Raw genomic sequence first — 18,293 nt, 5'->3', positions numbered from 1 at the left:
CGTGTGCCCACCACCCTTGACCGGCCGGAAACAAGAACCCGGCAGCCGATCGGAATCCAGCGGCACCAGGAGGCGGAACCCTTTTTTTCGAGGGAGGGCTGGGAAGAGTTGCGAGGGGGAAGGTAAAGTGGTGGCACTGCGGGGCTCGCACATGGCGGCGGTGAGGCCGGGCCGGGGACACCTCCGGGGGTGGCGGGGCTGGCGCCCCTCAGGCCGGGGGTCCCTCGGCATCTCCCGGGAGGGTCGGGCCGGGCCGGGCCGGGCAGGGCTGGGCTGGGCTGGGCTGGGCTGGGCTGTGGGCGGCTCGCGGTCCCTCCACAGGGGGCTCTGGGGTTATATTGTAAAGAGACTTTTGCCCTTATTCTGGCGCATACAGGTCCAGGGTTTTAAAGAAACCCTGACGCCTGAACCCTGGTTTCCTGCAGCAGCGCGGGGTTTGCTATCGCTGCGCTGGGACAGCGCGCGTGACCTACTGCCAATCAAAGGAGTGCTCTGCTCATAAGGTTCTTCGTGGCTTTTTAATGCGCTGATTTGTCCCTGATCCGTTATTCTAATCACACTAATTTCCGTGAGTGTCACTGAACTGTTTTGCTTCCTTGCAGAGGAACAGAGTGTGTGTTCTGGGTTTGACGCCTTGACTTCGCAGCATGGAGAAGGAACAGGTTTCCAGACGCTTGTACGTTGGAGGGCTTGGCCATACGGTTTCCAAGGCTGAGCTGGAAGAAAGATTTGGCAAGTTTGGGCGTGTTTTGGAGGCAGAGATTATTACCAGAAAAGATGATCAGGGTAATAGTTTTCTTTCATCTTTTAAAAGCTTTTCTATTTGGAGCATGAAATGGAATTTTTGCTTCGGAGACATTTAGTTTTAAAGGAAATGATGAACCTACATAGAAATTAACTTAATGTTTGTCATTGATCAGGGAATCCTACGAAAACTTTTGCTTACATCAGTGTCAACATTTCTGATGCAGATCTGAGAAAGTGTAAGTGCTTTGGGTATTTTTTTGTTGTGTTTTGTTTTGTTTTTTTCTTAGTTATGTTTTTGAGCCAAGTTATATTGCTGGTCACTCATCTCAGGTTGTCATGTCCAGTTGTGGTCACAGTAGAGCCTTTTTCATTCTCTTGTCAGGTTGATTTTATTTTCTTTTAGCTGCAGTTTTATGGAAATTGCTTTGCTGAAGTTTTCAGAAATTGCTGTGAGCAGATTGAAAAGATTCCTTGTGACTGAAGTAGGTGATTTGTGAGTTTCAGAGACTCATAGAATGGTCTGGCTTGGAAGGAACATTAATGATCATCCTATTGCACCCCCCTGCCATGGGCAGGGACTCCTTCCACTATCCCAGCCTGCTTCAACCCCTGTCCAAGCTGGCCTGGGACACTTCCAGGGATGGGGCAGCCACAGCTTCTCTGGGCACCCTGTTTGTTTGTTCTCAGCCTTTTATGAAAAGGATATGTGCTTCAAATGCTTTAATCAGGTCTATGAAACACCGAAACTGAATTACGTGAGAGGAAACCTAGAAGAGTAGCTGATGTAAAGCTTTGTTTGCAGTGTGCCCCTGGATCTGGGGAATGCTGCCATTAGGCACTTTTGAAGTGGGAACTTCAGTTTTGGATGTGAACCTTTTGGTTGAAGATATGCATATTGGTCCTTTCAGTTACAGCCCTAAGCCAAGTGAGCAATCAGGTATAAGGTCATGTCGAGGGAACCTCAGGCTGCCATAGAAAGAGGCCTAGTGAAGTCTGTGATGTGCTTTTTTTTTTCTTTTCAATGTAGAAAATACTCATTTCCTATCTCTTTGTTTTGCAGGCATATCAATTTTAAATAAAACAAAATGGAAAGGGGGGACACTGCAAATTGAGTTGGCCAAAGAAAGCTTTTTGCACAGGTAGAAATCAGTCTTTTTGAATGCACATTGTTGCTAAAACTACTTTTCTTCCTGCTTATTTGGTAATATTACAACAGTACTTCATCTTGTACACTCTTTGTGTTTTTATAGACTCTGTGGGCTGTTGATTTATGTTTGATGCTGTAACACATTTTGCATCATTATTCCCTCAGAGGTGATGAGTGTTAATTCCCTGAGTAGTGAGTGGTTGCTGTATGGTGGGAAGGGATCTCTGCCAGCTCCAGTTCTGGGCACACTTTTTTCTATGTGTGTTGTACTTTCTGCTACAGGCTGGCCATGGAGAGGGAGGAAGCAAAGCTGCAGAAGGAAAAACCACAGAGAAATAACCAAAAGGCTCTGTTGGAATCGCTGAAAGAGACAGGAGTTGTGGACTTCCACATGAGAGCAGTACCAGGTACAGAGGTGCCAGATCATAAGGTATGGTGGGGGTAGAGATATAAGAGAAATAAAACAACAAAAAGAAAGCTCATTGCATCTGAATTCATGTCAAATTTATGCTTTATGTAAAGAAACTTAATTATTAAGGGTGACAGTCCAAGCTGTGAAAAGTACTCTGAGGAAATACCTCATGTGTAGACATGGAGAAGGCTTCTGTCATTTTTTGCAATGACTGGTAATAATCATGATCATATTGTCTACTTCTGAAATGAGGAAATGCTCATTTCAATGCTTACAAAAAAATGGAAATTTTTGTGAAATGAGGAAATGCTTTGTTCCTCATTTATATTGGGAATATGGTTGTGTCACTCTTAAAAGCTTGTAAAGGGAATATGTGACTTATTTCTATGCACCACATAATAACTTTTGGTGATGGGGATGGGCTTCAGCACAGGATCAGGGTCTGCACATGCTTACAAAGGTAAGAATAAAATCACTCAACATGCAAATTTAGGCAACAAAATTTGTATTTACCACAAAGTTTTCAAAGCTGTTTGCTAAGCACAGAATGGTTTAGGAGGGATTTTTTTTTTTTGTGAGAAGAGGGAAAAGAGCAAAATAATTGTGATCCTGTCTTTGTAGGTACCAATGTTAATTCATAAGCCAGAAACCCTGTATTAAAAACAGTACTTGCAAAGAAATTTAGTTCTTTATTATCACTCTTTATTTGTAGGTTGTTGAAATTTAGTTTTTTGGTTGGTTTTGTTTTGTTTTTGAGAAGAAGCCTAGGCAAGTTGTATGGTAGGGTTCACTAGAGAGAATAAAGAAAAAAAAAATTAGTCACATGTGGTTCTTTATTTGTGTTTTTGTTATTCGAGTACAAATATTTGTTTTATTCCAGAGTTACTTCCACTCTCTTTTTTTAACACTGATTATTTTTCTTTTCTTTTAGAAATGGGTAGTTGGAAAATTTGGCAGAGTCTTGCCCATCTTGCACCTCAGGAATCAACAAAAAAATAAAATATCCTTTTCTGATTGTTTGGCCTTGAACACAATTCCCCTCCTTCTTTTGTCATATGGAAAAACAGTTGCTTGACAGTTCTAATTTTTACTGCTCTGTCAGGCTTAATTTAGTGAATCTCCCAAGTAAATCCTGCAGTAAGTTTGTGTGACTTGAATAGTTCTTTTACACTGCATTCAGTCATTTAAAGGCTTATGGTCGTGACATGAAAAAGGATTTTTTACTGTCCTTTCCTGCAGAATTCAGTCTGTTCATAAAGCTCTGAGTCTGCTGAAAGAATTGGGGTCTTTCAAATCCTTAACTCAGACTAACGTGGTGAAATATGACCCCTCAAAGTATTGCCACAACCTGAGGAAGCTGGAGCCAGACCTGGCCCATGCAGCTCCTGTATCCCAGCTCACCTGGAACCTGGAAGGGGGAGATGACAGCGCGACCAGGAAGAGGCGAGGGGAATTCCCTGGGATGAGGAAACCACCGGAAAAACGGAGGCAGCTGGGCAGCGAGGCCCTGAATGGAGCAACTCTGTCCTCTGGGTGCCCATCGCATCCAAAACACACAGACTCTCCACAGCTCCGCCAAAGATCAAAACCCAAACCTAGTGAGGAGTTGGAATTGCCACCAGCAAGGAGACTGGATGGGAAAATATCAGTGAGGGGTTTATTATCAGATCAAAGCAATGCTAATGGAGTTACAGCCAAAACTAATAGCAGTGTTTCTGATAGTGACATTGATTCTGAAGAGGAGATCAGAGCAATGGTAAAGAAAGAGACAGAAAGCCAGAAAGCTGAGACAAGTGTTGAGACTGAAAGTGAGCACTTGGAAATTGTTGGGGATAATTTTGAATTAAAATACAGTAGCCACTGGTCTTTAAGCAATTTGGATGCCACAAAGAAAGCTATGAAAGGAAGTAACAAAGAGAAAGAGACTATGGAGTGTGATAATGATTATGATTCAGCAGATACGGATGAAATTATTGCTGAAAGTAAAACTCTGGAAGACTCTAAACAAGGAAAGGTGAAAAGAAAAGAAATATTAGGTAAAAAAAAATGTGGCATCGTAAATGGCTCCTCACTGAAAACTCACAGTTTAAAAGATGAACACATTGAAAGAAAAGGGAAAACTAAAAAATCCAGAATTGCTGCCTTGCAGAATTCAGCAGCCAGCAGTACAACAGAGACACGTGATAGTGACAGCTCTTGTTCAGAGTCTGAGAAAGGGGAGTCTGAAATCGGCTCTGATTATGAGTCCATGATGCGAAACTGTTACCGCTTAGACCTTACCTTGGAGAGCTTAAAAGCATTGGCTACGGAAAACACTGAGACATCTGCAGAGGGGTCAGGCAGTGAACAGACTCCTTGTCAGTCCAGCATTGAAGATAATTCCAAGGATAATACTGTAAATAAATCAAAACTTTCTAAATTTCATCTTGCAGTTAAAAAAAAACCCATCTGCCCTGAAGATGTGCTGGCTGATATTATAGCAGGGGAGGAGGATGCTGCTAAGGAAGGCTCCAAGGGACAAAATAATTCACATTTGAAGTATCAGCCCTTCAGAGGAATGGGGTCCCTTCATATAAAAGAGTTAAGTAAGGACAGCACTGGGTTAAAGAAGAAGTCTGTAGAAAGTTTAGGACTTGAAGCTTGTAAATATTACTGTGGGGAGGAGTCATCTAAAAATCAGCCAAAGAACCATCCCTTCTGTTCACTTGAAGTCGGCAGCAAAAAGACAGAGAAAGTGCCTTGTGAACAGCATGAGGAGCTCTCAGCTGCTGCCTCCTCAGCAGGTCAGAGACTTCAACCTGGTTCCAGGCCTCATTTGCAAGGGAAGAACAAAGTTGTGAGTTCTCTGCAAGACCAAAATTCAGAGCACAGAGCTGCTGCTGCTGGTACTGACCAGGGTGGTGGAAGCAGTGACATGGACAGTGATGCTGCAGGGGCCCAGGAACATGTTAAACGACAGCTGAAGAGTCCAAAACTGCTTTCCAAAACATTAAAGAGGAATACAAGCAAAAAAAGTCCAGAATGTGAGGATAATAAAGGTGGGAATGGGAACACAAGCCTTCTGGAAGATGAGGAGCTTTGTCTTCGTGCTGTTGCCTCAAAGGAGCCCAGTACACTAGAAAAACAGCTCCAGGACAACCAGAGGAGGCTGGCAGCTCTGGAAGAGAGACACAGAGAGAGGGAATTACAGAAGAAACTCATTCAAGGAGCTCTTTCAAATCTGGTAATTACAAATTACCTGAATAGTCCACAGTACAAGGAAGAGGGTAATTAATATGTATGGAGTAAGATGTTTTAAAATCATAATTGGATTCAAATTCAAATGGAATTTCTGATGACATTGTCAGTTTTCTTTTGAGAGTATACAAAATGCTAGATACCTCCTCCCTGGAATACCTGGAGAGTTGCAAGAGGAATAGCAGATTCCCCTTTTTGTGTCATGGAAATGTCTTTCAGATTGTCATGTCTGAGTGCACCAGGTATTTGGTATGTTTGACTTGACAGTTGACTCTTTCCTAGGATAGGGAGCCAGCAGGAAAGCACAAACACATCATCTTCAATTCTGATGTGGAAGACGAAGCTGAAGTGGATGAGATGTTGAAAAAAGATGCAAGTCTGGGAAATATGCATGGAGAAGTAAGTGCTACTGGGAAAAAATCAGTATGACATAATCAGAAAGCTGAATTTTTATACCGAACTATCTCATATATTAACACCTGAGTTTCCCTTTGCATGGGTATTTTGCCTATGGCAAAACTGAGTAGTCATAACTGTAAAGCAGAATTGTACAAGGTGTGTGGTCAAGGTAAGATTTGAAGCACATGGATCAGGAAGAGAGCTGGTTGTGCAAGAAATTTGCTTTTTCAGCTAAACTGGAGAGCAGACAAACAAAGTTGGTACTGATTTACAATCTCAAATTTATGTGAACAGCTGCTTTTCTTTTCTGTTCATGTAACAAAGGAGAAGTCAGCTCCCAAACCTTCGGGCAGACTGTTTGATAGCAGTGAAGATGAGCAAGAGGATACGGACGATGAGCGATTCAAAATTAAGCCTCAGTTTGAAGGCAAAGCTGGTGAAAAAGTGAGTGAAGCCATTATTGTAATTTAGTTTTCCTGTAGGTCTCCATAACACCACTTCAGAAGAACATTACCTATATCATTTCATTCTTGCTGAATATGATCTTTATGAACTTAAAATAGAATTCCCTTAAAGGAAGGACATAATGTGTGGTGGGAAGTGGGAGGAGTTTCTTTGACACTGTCATCTTTGTATACAAAGAAATTACCGGAAAAGGCATCAAAAGCTGAAGGTAAAGAGTACGTTGCCATTGTTATAATAATAAAAAAAAAAGTTACTGAATGATAATTTTCTTCTCCGGTGCTTAAATAGCATCTGTTTCATTTGTTCAGCTCCTGCAGCTGCAGTCCCGCTTTGGCACCGATGAAAGATTCCGGATGGATGCTCGATTCCTTGAGAGTGACAGTGAGGAAGAAGGTAAAGCTGATCATATTTCCTGGTTACTGGTAGGCACAGAGCCTTTCAACAGCCTTTCTTGCTTTACTAGGATCTTGTGTAAAGCGTCTGTCAGCAGCAGGGGAGCTGCACATTTGTGTGATGCAAGCAGGGAACAGATTCAATAAATGTTATGACTTTGCCATGAAATAGATGCCTATGGCATTTCTAATGAAAGGCTTTCTACAGTGCAAGGCAGAAAACCTTTAAGTAGCTTCAAGATAAAGGAAGTGATGTGTTCATACATGTGAGCTTGTCTAGTACTGTAGTAAATGTTATGCATCCCACATTACTGGCTTAGCAGAGAAAATAGAATGTATTTATTTTTCTCTTAGCAGAGACAAACAGCCTGAAGGCAGATGAAGAAGAGGAGCTTGCTGCGGAGAAAAAGAAAAATCTGGAAATACTGGGAAGCCTCCTGAATATCAACCTGGAGCAGCCCAAGCCAAATAAAACAGCCACGAGTGTGAAGAAATTCAAGTATGAATCACCCACTGTCAGTAAAGAAGGAGGTTTAGGAAGGCTAAGGCTTTTTAGGAAGGAAGACCCTGAAATTTTGAATTTTGGAAGATGGGCATAAAGGGTTTCTGTGTGTTGTTTTGGGTTTTTTGCTCCTTTTGGACTATTTGAATTTATGGATTGTTTGTACTAGAAGAAATATATCCACATCTATATGGATAGCTGTATTTATGTAGTTCCTCAAGAGATTATCAGATGCAGGTATAAACTCACTGCATAACACACAAGTGAGGGTTGTGTTTTATCTGAAACATCACGATTTGATGAAATGCACTTCAGTTTATGTTTCCTGACCCAAACACTGACTAGAGGATGCTTTCTAACTGCCAGTTACATTTTGGATCAGTTTGGAGCTTTTTTGGTAAATGTGAATTCCAGTCTGTCTGTAAAAGTTAGAGGTAGCTTTCAGTTTGGCATTTAGAATGTACAATGGTGTTTCTGTTCCTTTCTGTTTTTATAGAGACATTAATGCCCTCCGTTATGATCCAACAAGAGAGGACCATGCAGTTTTTGAAAGGAAACCAAGTGCTACAAAAAAGGAGAGGTATTGTTACAGCTTGGTAACTAGAATTGTGGTGTTGTGTCCCATAGAAAGATGGTTATAGCAACAGACTGAGTTTGAAATTATGCAGATTGCTCTGATTTTAATTTAGTTCTCACTGTGGTTGCTAAAATCAACATACGTCACTCTGTTGGGAACGGCGAGAAGAACAATACAAACTCTCTTGTGAGTTGAACAGGAGAGCAAAGTTTATTACCTCAGATCTTCTTTTATAGACCAATACGTGAAACTACAGAAAGGTAAAACTCTTACTGGTTAGTAAACTAACACATCACCATCATTGGTCAGCGGGGTACACCACCCCTCGACCTTCTCTTGCAAGAAAGCAAGGAACTGACAAACAGCACCTGTAAGGCTGTCTTCTGTCTCTGAGGATTGTTTTAATTCCACCTTAGGATTTCCCAGGCCACTTTCTCTGGTGAGACTGAGAAAGTTATGTGGCCTGCTTTTCCACAGGCACTGTGCTCCCTGCTTTTGCTCATAGTTAGCATCCATAAACATAGTATAGGAATTGTCACCACTAAAACCAGCATGTAGTGTCATCTTTCCTTTCTAATCCATCTTCTTTCTGCATGCGATTTTCTGACCACACTGAACATGAGAAAGGTCAATTCAGGGACTTTGAGATTTGCAGGTCTGTGAGAAAAGCATAAGAAATCTGTGCTAAATACCTTGATTTCTATGTTACTGTGTATTAAGTGAAACGTCACTTAAGGACATAGCTAACTAAAAAAGATAATCATTCCTGCCTTTAGACTCCAGCATCAGCTGTTTCCCCACTGCTTACCCTTGAAAGTGAACCAATCCTTAATGGCTTGGATACCTTTAGGGAGACATGAAGAGCAAGGTGGCTCTTAGGGAAGCTGTCTTTGAAAAGGCCGTGTGCTGAGTTGCTATCCTTAAACAATCTCATTTCAGAAAAGCCAAAAGGAAGAAGAAAGAAGAGAGTGAGACACAACCTCAGGTGTCTGAAAAAGTCTATTATGATATTGCTGCTGATTTAAAAGACCTGTTTGGATCATCAAAGAATAAGCCAGAAAAGACAGTGGAAATACCCTGGGACAAAGAGGATGCACAGGACTCTGCCCCAGACGAACGTCTGGGACCTTTGCCTGAAAACGACAGAACTCAGGAGTCGAGTGCTTTCAAGTTTTCCTTTTTTGGAGACACAGAGGAGTTGGGCATCAAAGAAGGTAAGGCGAAACGTGCAAGAGATGCCTAGAACAAAGTGGAAAATCCTGGAGCAGAGCTACAGCTCAGAAAATCAGGGAGGAGAAGATTCTATCCTTCCCAAATCTGTCTTCTCCAGTGTAAATATTTCACTATAAAAGAGGAATTCTTCCTGGCAAGTAGAAAAATAATCTAGTTTTGACTTCTCTTTCTTTTTGGTGCTGGTTTTGCAGAGCCTTACGTACTTGGAACAATAAAACCGCTAAAAGTCACGTGGCAAGAAGATCCACATTTCCAAGACAGCAGTTCTGAGGGTGATGATGAGCCTGAGACATCAGAAATTGAGAAGGACCAAGAAAGGCAAGTTCCATTTGTATTTGTTGTCTGCTTGGCTGTAGTAGTTGGATGCTGTGGGAATATTAATGGCAGCACTGAGAAAATGGGAAACTGACACTGCACACCTCTGAGCAATGAAAGCCAAAAGGCAAAGACATAGTCAATTTTCTTGTAAAAAAGTGGGGTTTTCTTAATAGAAGGCTTTATTTGCATACTATGGAGTAGAGCTCTTCCGTGTACACCATTTCTCTGAGGCACTACAGCTCTAACTTGTGCTCATGGCATTTGATAGGACCTTTTAGCATGCTAAAACCCCTTTGTACTTGTCTAGGTTTCTTTCTCTACCATGCACAGAAAGAGCTAGAGTTTTCTTCTTCTCCAAAGATGACGAACGCTTAAGAGGTAAGACACAACTTCTTCAGTCCCCTTTTGTATATTTTTCCCTTTTGAACCCTTACTGGACTTGAGTAAGGAGGAAAAAATGCTTCCCGGTTATGAATGCTCTGTAGTCAAAATTTGCCATCCTTACTTGTGGTCAAAGTTGTGGTAGATCCCATGAGACAGTCCTGGTAAAAAATAAAGGCTGAGCAGCTTTCTGCCTTTCTTTTCTTTCAGATAATTGCCTCATAGCTATAGGAACTTGTAGAGCTTAGCAAAAAAATAGTCACTAGACAGGTTACAGAACATTTTGGATCCTTTCAGGCATTTATATAATCTTAGTGTACTGCAGTCTTCCAGCCCGTCTGATTTTCAGGGTGTGTTAGAATGGAGATGTCAGCCCTTGGCAGGCAGCACTTCTGGGGGCAGCTGTGGGATCCTGCTGCTGAGCATTTAATGCAAGAGCTGCTGTTTCACTGCAATTTAGATTTCAGCATGTTCAGGGAGACAGCTGCTGCCTTTCATTTTTCTTAGTACACCAGGCTGCAGTAGGGAACATTTCTGTTGGAGTCGACATGTGGTGGGGGGCAAGAGAATAGGAGGGACGTGAAGAATAGAGCTTCTGACATGACTGTTGTGTTGTTCATGATTGTTGGGAGCAGCAGCAGAATCAGAAGGGTTGAACCCTATTGATTGGTGTTGTGTTTTGTTTTGTGCAGAGGGCCCAAAGTTATTTTGTAGATCTGTAGAGCTCAATGAAGAAAAAGAGGGCTGGGAAGACAGACGTAGATTATTGCTTGAGGTGAGTATGGAACATCTGTTCCCTGGTAACTGTGGCTGAATGCTGAGCATGGGGAGGGAACACGGCTATGGATGTGCATGCAAAATTAATTCAGGACCTCCAGAAGAGCCTGAAGCTTTGTAACTGTCAGGGAACAAAAGGTTGTTAGTATACTGGTGTGTGTAACATGATGTTGTGATGTCCAGCCAGGTAAACCACTGCATCTCTCTCTGTTACAGGAGCAGCTAGCTAACTAGATGTAAGGGATGTATTTAAGAGAAACAGTGAATTTAGAGACTTCTGATAATATGTGGACTTTTCATTATTTTCAGGAATGCTGGAAGAAGCACAAGGATGCCAAAAGAAAAGTGAGAGCAAAAAAATAAATTTACAGATCAGCAGCTTTTATTGTTTCTTCCTTAAAGAAGTTACCAAACAACATTACCTTTTAAATCCTTTCAAGGATCTAACAAGAAAATATACTGGCAAACCCGGTTAGGCAGTGTTTCCAAGCTGGAAACAGAGAGCTGATGCTCTCGTGTTCCAGGGAGCCACGGGAAGGCTCCAGTCCTGACTGTCCGGTCAGGCTGGGGCCATTGAGCTCCGGCTCAGCCCACGAGGCTGTGAGGGCAATCAGCAATGTCAAAGGCCTCCCAGGCCTGGGCCAGGCTGGGCCGGAGCAGTGCCCCCAGCCCTCCAGGAGCCTACGGGCTCTGCCAAGCCCAAAAGGACACTGCCCCCTGCCCAGGGGGCTTGGCCTGACAGCCGAGCCCAGAGCAACAGAGCTGTCACACTCCCCACTGGTTCTGGTCGCTCTCAGGCGCGAACAACGCCCGCGGGTGCCCTGGGCAATGCAGGAGCAGCACAGGGGCGCTTGCCAGGGCCTGGGGAAGCACAGGGGTCGGCCTCTACACAACCACACAACACGCATGCTGCAGGGGACAGAGCCAATGGCAGCGGGCATGAGCAGCTCTGTGGGGCTCTCAGCCCGCACCATCGGCCCCAAGGGCTGCTCTGTCCCTGCCTGCGTGCCTGGCTGATGGGCAGGGCTGGAGGCCTTGGAGAGCAGCGGCCATTGCGGGCACGGGGCTCCCAACAGCTGCCCCCTGGCCCAGCTGGGCCCCACTTGAGGAGGAAGGAGGCTCCCAGCACTGGCCTGGCTCCTGCCTCCCCTGGCCTCTGCTCTGGGCCCCACGCTGGCCACCCCGACAGCCCCTGGGCCAGGCTGTGGGAGGGGCTGCTTTGCCCTCACCTGGCTCCCTGCCATCAGAGCCCTCCTGCTCCCTGTCGCACATGGCGGCTGTCAGCGCCGAGTGCCTGTGCAGGAATAACACGGTGTCCTCGAGGTGCTGGTCCTGTCTCTCGGTGGAGGGAAGAAGGGTGTGGGGAATTTGCAGGACATGCCCGGAGCCATGAGGGTGCTACTCCCTGGTCAGCCCTGCGTGAGCCCTGCTCCTGTCCGCCTTCTGCTCCCGTCGTCGCGTTGAGGAACACCGCCGTCTCCTCTGGATGTTCCTGCGCTGATTCTGGGAAGGGAGAGGCAGGTGAGCCTGCAGCACAGGCCCAGAGCCCCGAGGTGTGGGGCCCCTCTGGTCCCTGGGCAGCTGCTTCCCTGCCTTACCTTCTCCTCCCGTTGCCAGGTCGCACTGACACACCACCTGAGCCCAGCCTTCCCTTTTGGGGCCAGGGGAAATCTCTGCTCCCGGCCCCGGCACTGGGCGCTTTCTCAGCCGGTCAGGGAAGGTGATGCTTCACAAGAGAGGCATGAGCATTGCAGGAAAGCCTACACCACTGTAGTCTTCCCAAAGGGCAGCAAGAAGAAGCCAAGAAACTGCAGGCCCATCAGCCTCTCCTCCATCTCCCGACAGGTGACAGAACACCTCCTCCTGGATGTCATCTCCAAGGCTCTGGAATAACAGGAAGGGAAAACCATGCTTGAGGAATCTCATAGCCACCTCTGCTGCAGTGACTGGCTGGGTTTGTGCGGGGAGAGCAGTGGCTGAGTTGTCAGCTGGAGCTTCAGCGAGGCTTTGTCCCTGTCTCCCATAATATCCTCCTGAGGCAGCTCAGGGAGAGTGGGGTGGAGAAGTGGACAGTGGAGCTCCAAACTCAGAGGGTTGTGACCTCAGGGCGCCGTGCTGGGGCCAGCCTTGTTTGCCTTATTCCCCAGTGACCTGGCAGAAGGGACGGAGCTCTCCCTCAGCACGTTTGCTGATAGCACAGAAGCGGGAGCAGGGGCTGATGCACCACAAGGCTGTGCTGCCCTCCAGAGGGACCTGGACAGGCTCGACAGCCGAGCAGAGAGGGACCTAACAAAGTTGCAATTGCCTGGCAGCAACAGCTCTTTTGCGTACTGGGGTGTATACGGTCATGTGATGTCCAGTCAGGGAACCTACTAAACCTGTGTAAGTTACAGGACCGGTTCCTTAACTGTATGTAGAGAGAGTGTTTGAGATAAACGCAGAAAAACATCAAGAGCTCATGCTTGTGGCCCACTGGGGCCCAGGACACAGCATTTCCCAGTACTGATAAAAGACTGAGCAAGCCAAGCTCCACCTCATGAAAAGGATTTTCTGAATTTGAAATCTCTTCAAAACAGCAAGTGGTTTTACTGTTTTTATTTTTAAATGTTTATGCTTGTAAATAGTTTGCTTGTTTAATAAACTGTTTGTTTCCACTTTTGGCAACAGAAATCTTCTCCTGAACCAGTTGGGGAAGGGGCTGCTTGAATCTGCCTAGAGGGATGCCTTTGGAAGTTTCCTCCCAAATTTGCCCTAAATCAGGACAGTCATTCTCAGGCAAATGTCCCAAAGGGCCCTCTAAGGCGGAGTCCTGTGCAACCTCTTTGTCCCAGGGTATTTCCATTGTCTTTTCGTTGTTCGGTTTGTTCATTGACGATCCAAGCAGATAATTTAAATCACCAGCAGTATTGCAGTCGCTTTCTTCAGACGCTTGAAGCAGTGTCCCACTCTCTTTATTCTTCCTTTTGGCTTTTCTGAAATGAGATTGTTTAAGGATAGCAACTCAGCACACGGCCTTTTCAAAGACAGCTTCCCTAAGAGCCACCTTGCTCTTCATGTCTCCCTAAAGGTATCCAAGCCATTAAGGATTGGTTCACATTCAAGGGTAAGCAGCGGGGAATTATCTGTTTAAAGGCAGGAATAAGTGTCCTTTTTAATTAGCTACGTCCTCAGGTAACTTTTCACTTAACAATACATGGTAACATAGAAATCAAGAATCATTGAAATGTCAACAGCTTATTTGGTTTTCTCACAGACCTGCAAATCTTGAGGTCCCTGTACAGACCATTCTCACCTTCACTCATGACAGTGGATGGACTAAAAAGAAAAGATGACACTACGTGCTGCTGTTGGAGGTCCCAGTTGAGGCCCGACGTGGCTGGCGGGAGCGGTTGCTCCAGCGCAACGTCTCTGATGGTGTCCCCCTGCGCCTGGGCCTCTCAGCACTTGCTGTCCTCCTCCTGCTCCTGTCCTGGTGATTCCTGGACTAGAGAGGTTGATTCGAGGCTCGACGTTGCAGGGGAGGGGCAGCTGAGTCTGCAGACTGCTGGCAACGGTGTTTCTCTTTGTCGGGGCCTCTCTGCCCTTGATGGTGTGCTGCTGCTCCTCTCATGGTGACTCCTTGACCAGACAGGTGGACTTAAGGCCCGGCCTTGCTGGTGGGAGTGCCTGCGTGTGGAGTCTGGTGCGACGGTGTCTCCCTTTGCCTGGGCCTCTCTGCCCTCGGTCTTGCCCTGCTGATCCTGTCACAGTGACTCCATGACCAGATGGGTTCATTTGGGGCCTGACCTTGCTGGCGAGAGTGGCTTCGCTTGCGGACAGGCGCAGCACATCTGGAATGGACCCTGTCCTCAGGGTCGGTGGACTGGCTGAATCTTGGCCTTGATGTACTTGGGCTGCCGGTGTCTGCCAAGGAAGAAGCTGCATTCTGGGGACTCCTGTGGCTGCTGGTCCCTGGAGTTAGAGACTGGGGAGCCAGACCCGATGGCACTGCACTGCTGGAGCTCGGCCTGATGGCCTCAGATTCTGAAAGGACATGAGCAGGCTCCACTCCTCACTGTCTGATCCGGCTGGGGCCATTGAGGCCACCTCGAGGACACCATGTTGTTCCTGCACAGGGACTCGGCGCTGACAGCCGCCATGTGCGACAGGGAGCAGGAGGGCTCTGATGGCAGGGAGCCAGGTGAGGGCAAAGCAGCCCCTCCCACAGCCTGGCCCAGGGGCTGTCGGGGTGGCCAGCGTGGGGCCCAGAGCAGAGGCCAGGGGAGGCAGGAGCTGCTCAGCCAGGCCAGGGCTGGGAGCCTCCTTCCTCCTCAAGTGGGGCCCAGCTGGGCCAGGGGGCAGCTGTTGGGAGCCCCGTGCCCGCAATGGCCGCTGCTCTCCAAGGCCTCCAGCCCTGCCCATCAGCCAGGCACGCAGGCAGGGACAGAGCAGCCCTTGGGGCCGATGGTGCGGGCTGAGAGCCCCACAGAGCTGCTCATGCCCGCTGCCATTGGCTCTGTCCCCTGCAGCATGCGTGCTGTGTGGTTGTGTAGAGGCCGACCCCTGTGCTTCCCCAGGCCCTGGCAAGTGCCCCTGTGCTGCTCCTGCATTGTCCAGGGCACCCGCGGGCGTTGTTCGCGCCTGAGAGCGACCAGAACCAGTGGGGAGTGTGACAGCTCTGTTGCTCTGGGCTCGGCTGTCAGGCCAAGCCCCCTTTTTGGGCTTGGCAGAGCCCGTAGGCTCCTGGAGGGCTGGGGGCACTGCTCCGGCCCAGCCTGGCCCAGGCCTGGGAGGCCTTTGACATTGCTGATTGCCCTCACAGCCTCGTGGGCTGAGCCGGAGCTCAATGGCCCCAGCCTGACCGGACAGTCAGGACTGGAGCCTTCCCGTGGCTCCCTGGAACACGAGAGCATCAGCTCTCTGTTTCCAGCTTGGAAACACTGCCTAACCGGGTTTGCCAGTATATTTTCTTGTTAGATCCTTGAAAGGATTTAAAAGGTAATGTTGTTTGGCAACTTCTTCAAGGAACAAATACGACACGATTCTTTTCAAGAAAGGGTTTATTAGTTTGGTTTCAGTTTCCGTTTGGAATTCTTATGCTTCCTAAGACGATCCAGAAATTAATGAAAACCTAACATATTCCTAGGAGAAGTTTTTGAATCCACTACTCGCAGAAGTCTCTAAATTCACTGTTTCTCTTAAACACTTCCCTTACATCTAGTTAGCTAGCTGCTCCTGTAACAGAGAGAGATGCAGTGGTTTACCTGGCTGGACATCACAACATCATGTTACACACACCAGTATACTAACAACCTTTTGTTCCCTGACAGTTACAAAGCTTCAGGCTCTTCTGGAGGTCCTGAATTAATTTTGCATGCACATCCATAGCCGTGTTCCCTCCCCATGCTCAGCATTCAGCCACAGTTACCAGGGAACAGATGTTCCATACTCACCTCAAGCAATAATCTACATCTGTCTTCCCAACCCACTTTGTCTTCACTGAGCTCTACAGATCTACAAAAAATAACTTTGGGCCCTCTGCACAAAACAAAACACAACACCAATCAATAGGGTTCAACCCTTCTGATTCTGCTGCTGCTCCCAGCAGTCATGAATGAACAACACAACAGTCATGTCAGAAGCTCTATTCTTCACGTCCCTCCTATTCTCTTGCCCCCCACCACATGTCGGCTCCAACAGAAATGTTCCCTACTGCAGCCTGGTGTACTAAGAAAAATGAAAGGCAGCAGCTGTCTCCCTGAACATGCTGAAATCTAAATGGCAGTGAAACAGCAGCTCTTGCATTAAATGCTCAGCAGCAGGATCCCACAGCTGCCCCCAGAAGTGCTGCCTGCCAAGGGCTGACATCTCCATTCTAACACACCCCGCAAATCAGACGGGCTGGAAGATTGCAGGGCAGTAACTGTATGAACACAGCCATACATTTCATCAGCGTTATCTAACAAGTCTCAAGAAAGGAACGTCATTTAAGCCTGTCTTGAGACTATAGTCTACAAAATAGAACAAGCAATTGTTTTGGCGGCCTGTGTAATTTTTTGGGGCTGTGTATGTTTTCTTTTGTTGTTGTTGTCTTTGTTTTTAAATAGAAAATTCACTGGCTTCAGAAGAGAAAGCCCCAGATTCATTAGGATGAAGAACTGCATGGACATATGTCGCTGACAAGAGCACTCGGCATTCCTAACAGGAACACCAGAAAGACAGGAAAAAGTTAAAGGTGATAGACCTACCTGAAAGGATCCCAAATGTCTTGGTAACCTGTCTAGTGACTATTTTTTTGCTAAGCTCTACAAGTTCCTATAGCTATGAGGCAATTATCTGAAAGAAAAGAAAGGCAGAAAGCTGCTCAGCCTTTATTTTTTACCAGGACTGTCTCATGGGATCTACCACAACTTTGACCACAAGTAAGGATGGCAAATTTTGGCTACAGAGCATTCATAACCGGGAGGCATTTTTTCCTCCTTACTCAAGTCCAGTAAGGGTTCAAAAGGGAAAAATATACAAAAGGGGCTGAACAAGTTGTGTCTTACCTCTTAGGCATTCGTCATCTATGGAGAAGAAGAAAACTCTAGCACTTTCTGTGCGTGGTAGAGAAAGAACCCTAGACAAGTACAAAGGGGTTTTAGCATGCTAAAAGGTCCTATCAAATGCCATGAGCACAAGTTAGAGCTGTAGTGCCTCAGAGAAATGGTGTACACGGAAGAGCTCTACTCCATAGTATGCAAATAAAGCCTTCTATTAAGAAAACCCCACTTTTTTACAAGAAAATTGACTATGTCTTTGCCTTTTGGCAAAACTCAGTTTGGGGTTGGCCAAACCAAAACAACCCAGTCCATTTCTTGTGCTCAACTTCTCTCTCTTCACATTCAACTTCACATCGGATGGGCTGCTGGGACTCTGGACTCCGAGCAGCACCAGTGGTTTTCCAAGATGATTTTCCTTGCTCAGAGGTGTGCAGTGTCAGTTTCCCATTTTCTCAGTGCTGCCATTAATATTCCCACAGCATCCAACTACTACAGCCAAGCAGACAACAAATACAAATGGAACTTGCCTTTCTTGGTGCTTTTCAAGTTCTGACATCTCAGGCTCATCAGCAGCCCCAGACGGGATGTCTTGGAAATGTGAATCCTGTTGCCACCTGACGTTTTCCGGTTGTATCGTTCCAAGTACGTAAGGCTCTGCAAAACCAGCACCAAAACAGAAAGCAAGTCAAAACCAGATTATTTCTCTGCTTGCCAGGAAAAATTCCTCTTTTCAAGTGAAATATTTACTGGGGAAGACAGATTTAGGAAGGACAAAATCTTCTCCTCCCTGATTTTCTGAGCCTTAGCTCTGCTCCAGGATTTTCCACTTTGTTCTAGGCATCTCCTAGGTATTCTTAAACATTTAGCATCACATCCAGAAGACAGTGAATAGCTTCTGAATTCAGCACAAGTGTGGTGGGCTTGTTGCTTTGTGTTGTTGTTTTTTAATATTTCGGATAACTTGGCACTGTTTCCTTTCATTCCTACCTGACTGTGACTTGATTCCTTCATCTGCATTTCATAAGGCCTTATTTTATCTGAGCTTAGGACACCTCAATGATCCTTCAGTGTCATTCAGTTTCACTTTTCTGAAGGTCCAGGAATAGAATTCAGTAACTAGCAGAATGTTCATGGAGCTTGGGATCAACTCCAGGATTTTGTTCCTCCCTCTACCTTAACACACAT

The 18,293-nt window shown here is 46.1% G+C and overlaps 1 protein-coding gene and 1 pseudogene across 5 annotated transcripts; one reads left to right on the top strand and one right to left on the bottom strand.

The window, feature by feature from the left end:
* The first annotated feature begins 31 nt into the window (after positions 1-31).
* Positions 32-10,967, top strand: NOL8 (nucleolar protein 8). 5 transcript variants are annotated; one of them, XM_088062084.1, is made up of 18 exons: positions 145-160; positions 377-503; positions 603-786; positions 921-983; positions 1,808-1,886; positions 2,177-2,324; positions 3,238-3,306; positions 3,619-5,529; positions 5,826-5,942; positions 6,267-6,386; positions 6,716-6,800; positions 7,157-7,298; positions 7,798-7,881; positions 8,818-9,092; positions 9,303-9,429; positions 9,737-9,807; positions 10,503-10,585; positions 10,897-10,967. In XM_088062084.1, exons 3-18 carry the CDS (start codon positions 648-650, stop codon positions 10,948-10,950), a joined length of 3,567 nt encoding a protein of 1,188 aa, XP_087918210.1. In that variant the 5' UTR covers positions 145-160; positions 377-503; positions 603-647; the 3' UTR covers positions 10,951-10,967. The 5 variants fall into 5 exon arrangements, with proteins under 5 accessions (XP_087918209.1, XP_014107321.2, XP_087918210.1 ...); XM_088062082.1 differs by having other exon boundaries at positions 7,154-7,298; XM_088062083.1 differs by lacking the exons at positions 145-160; positions 377-503 and adding an exon at positions 32-122 and having other exon boundaries at positions 7,154-7,298.
* A 2,954-nt stretch (positions 10,968-13,921) lies between these two features.
* LOC148183203 (uncharacterized) lies at positions 13,922-18,125 on the bottom strand (annotated as a pseudogene).
* Positions 18,126-18,293: the final 168 nt, after the last annotated feature.

Source organism: Pseudopodoces humilis, chromosome 13 (genome assembly GCF_049639895.1).
Source record: "Pseudopodoces humilis isolate 2021_Gansu_Grassland_sample_001 chromosome 13, ASM4963989v1, whole genome shotgun sequence".
NCBI classification, from domain to species: domain Eukaryota; kingdom Metazoa; phylum Chordata; class Aves; order Passeriformes; family Paridae; genus Pseudopodoces; species Pseudopodoces humilis.
The sequence above is the reverse complement of the archived record's forward strand: the minus strand, read 5'-3'. Positions and strand labels throughout refer to the sequence as shown.

Excerpts from the sequence above, each read along its gene's own strand:
- NOL8 (XM_088062083.1), top strand. The coding sequence starts at position 648 with ATGGAGAAGGAACAGGTTTCCAGACGCTTGTACGTTGGAGGGCTTGGC. Across the intron at positions 1,887-2,176 it reads AAAGAAAGCTTTTTGCACAG|GCTGGCCATGGAGAGGGAGG; the intron begins GTAGAAATCAGT and ends TTTCTGCTACAG. Across the intron at positions 9,430-9,736 it reads ATTGAGAAGGACCAAGAAAG|GTTTCTTTCTCTACCATGCA; the intron begins GCAAGTTCCATT and ends GTACTTGTCTAG.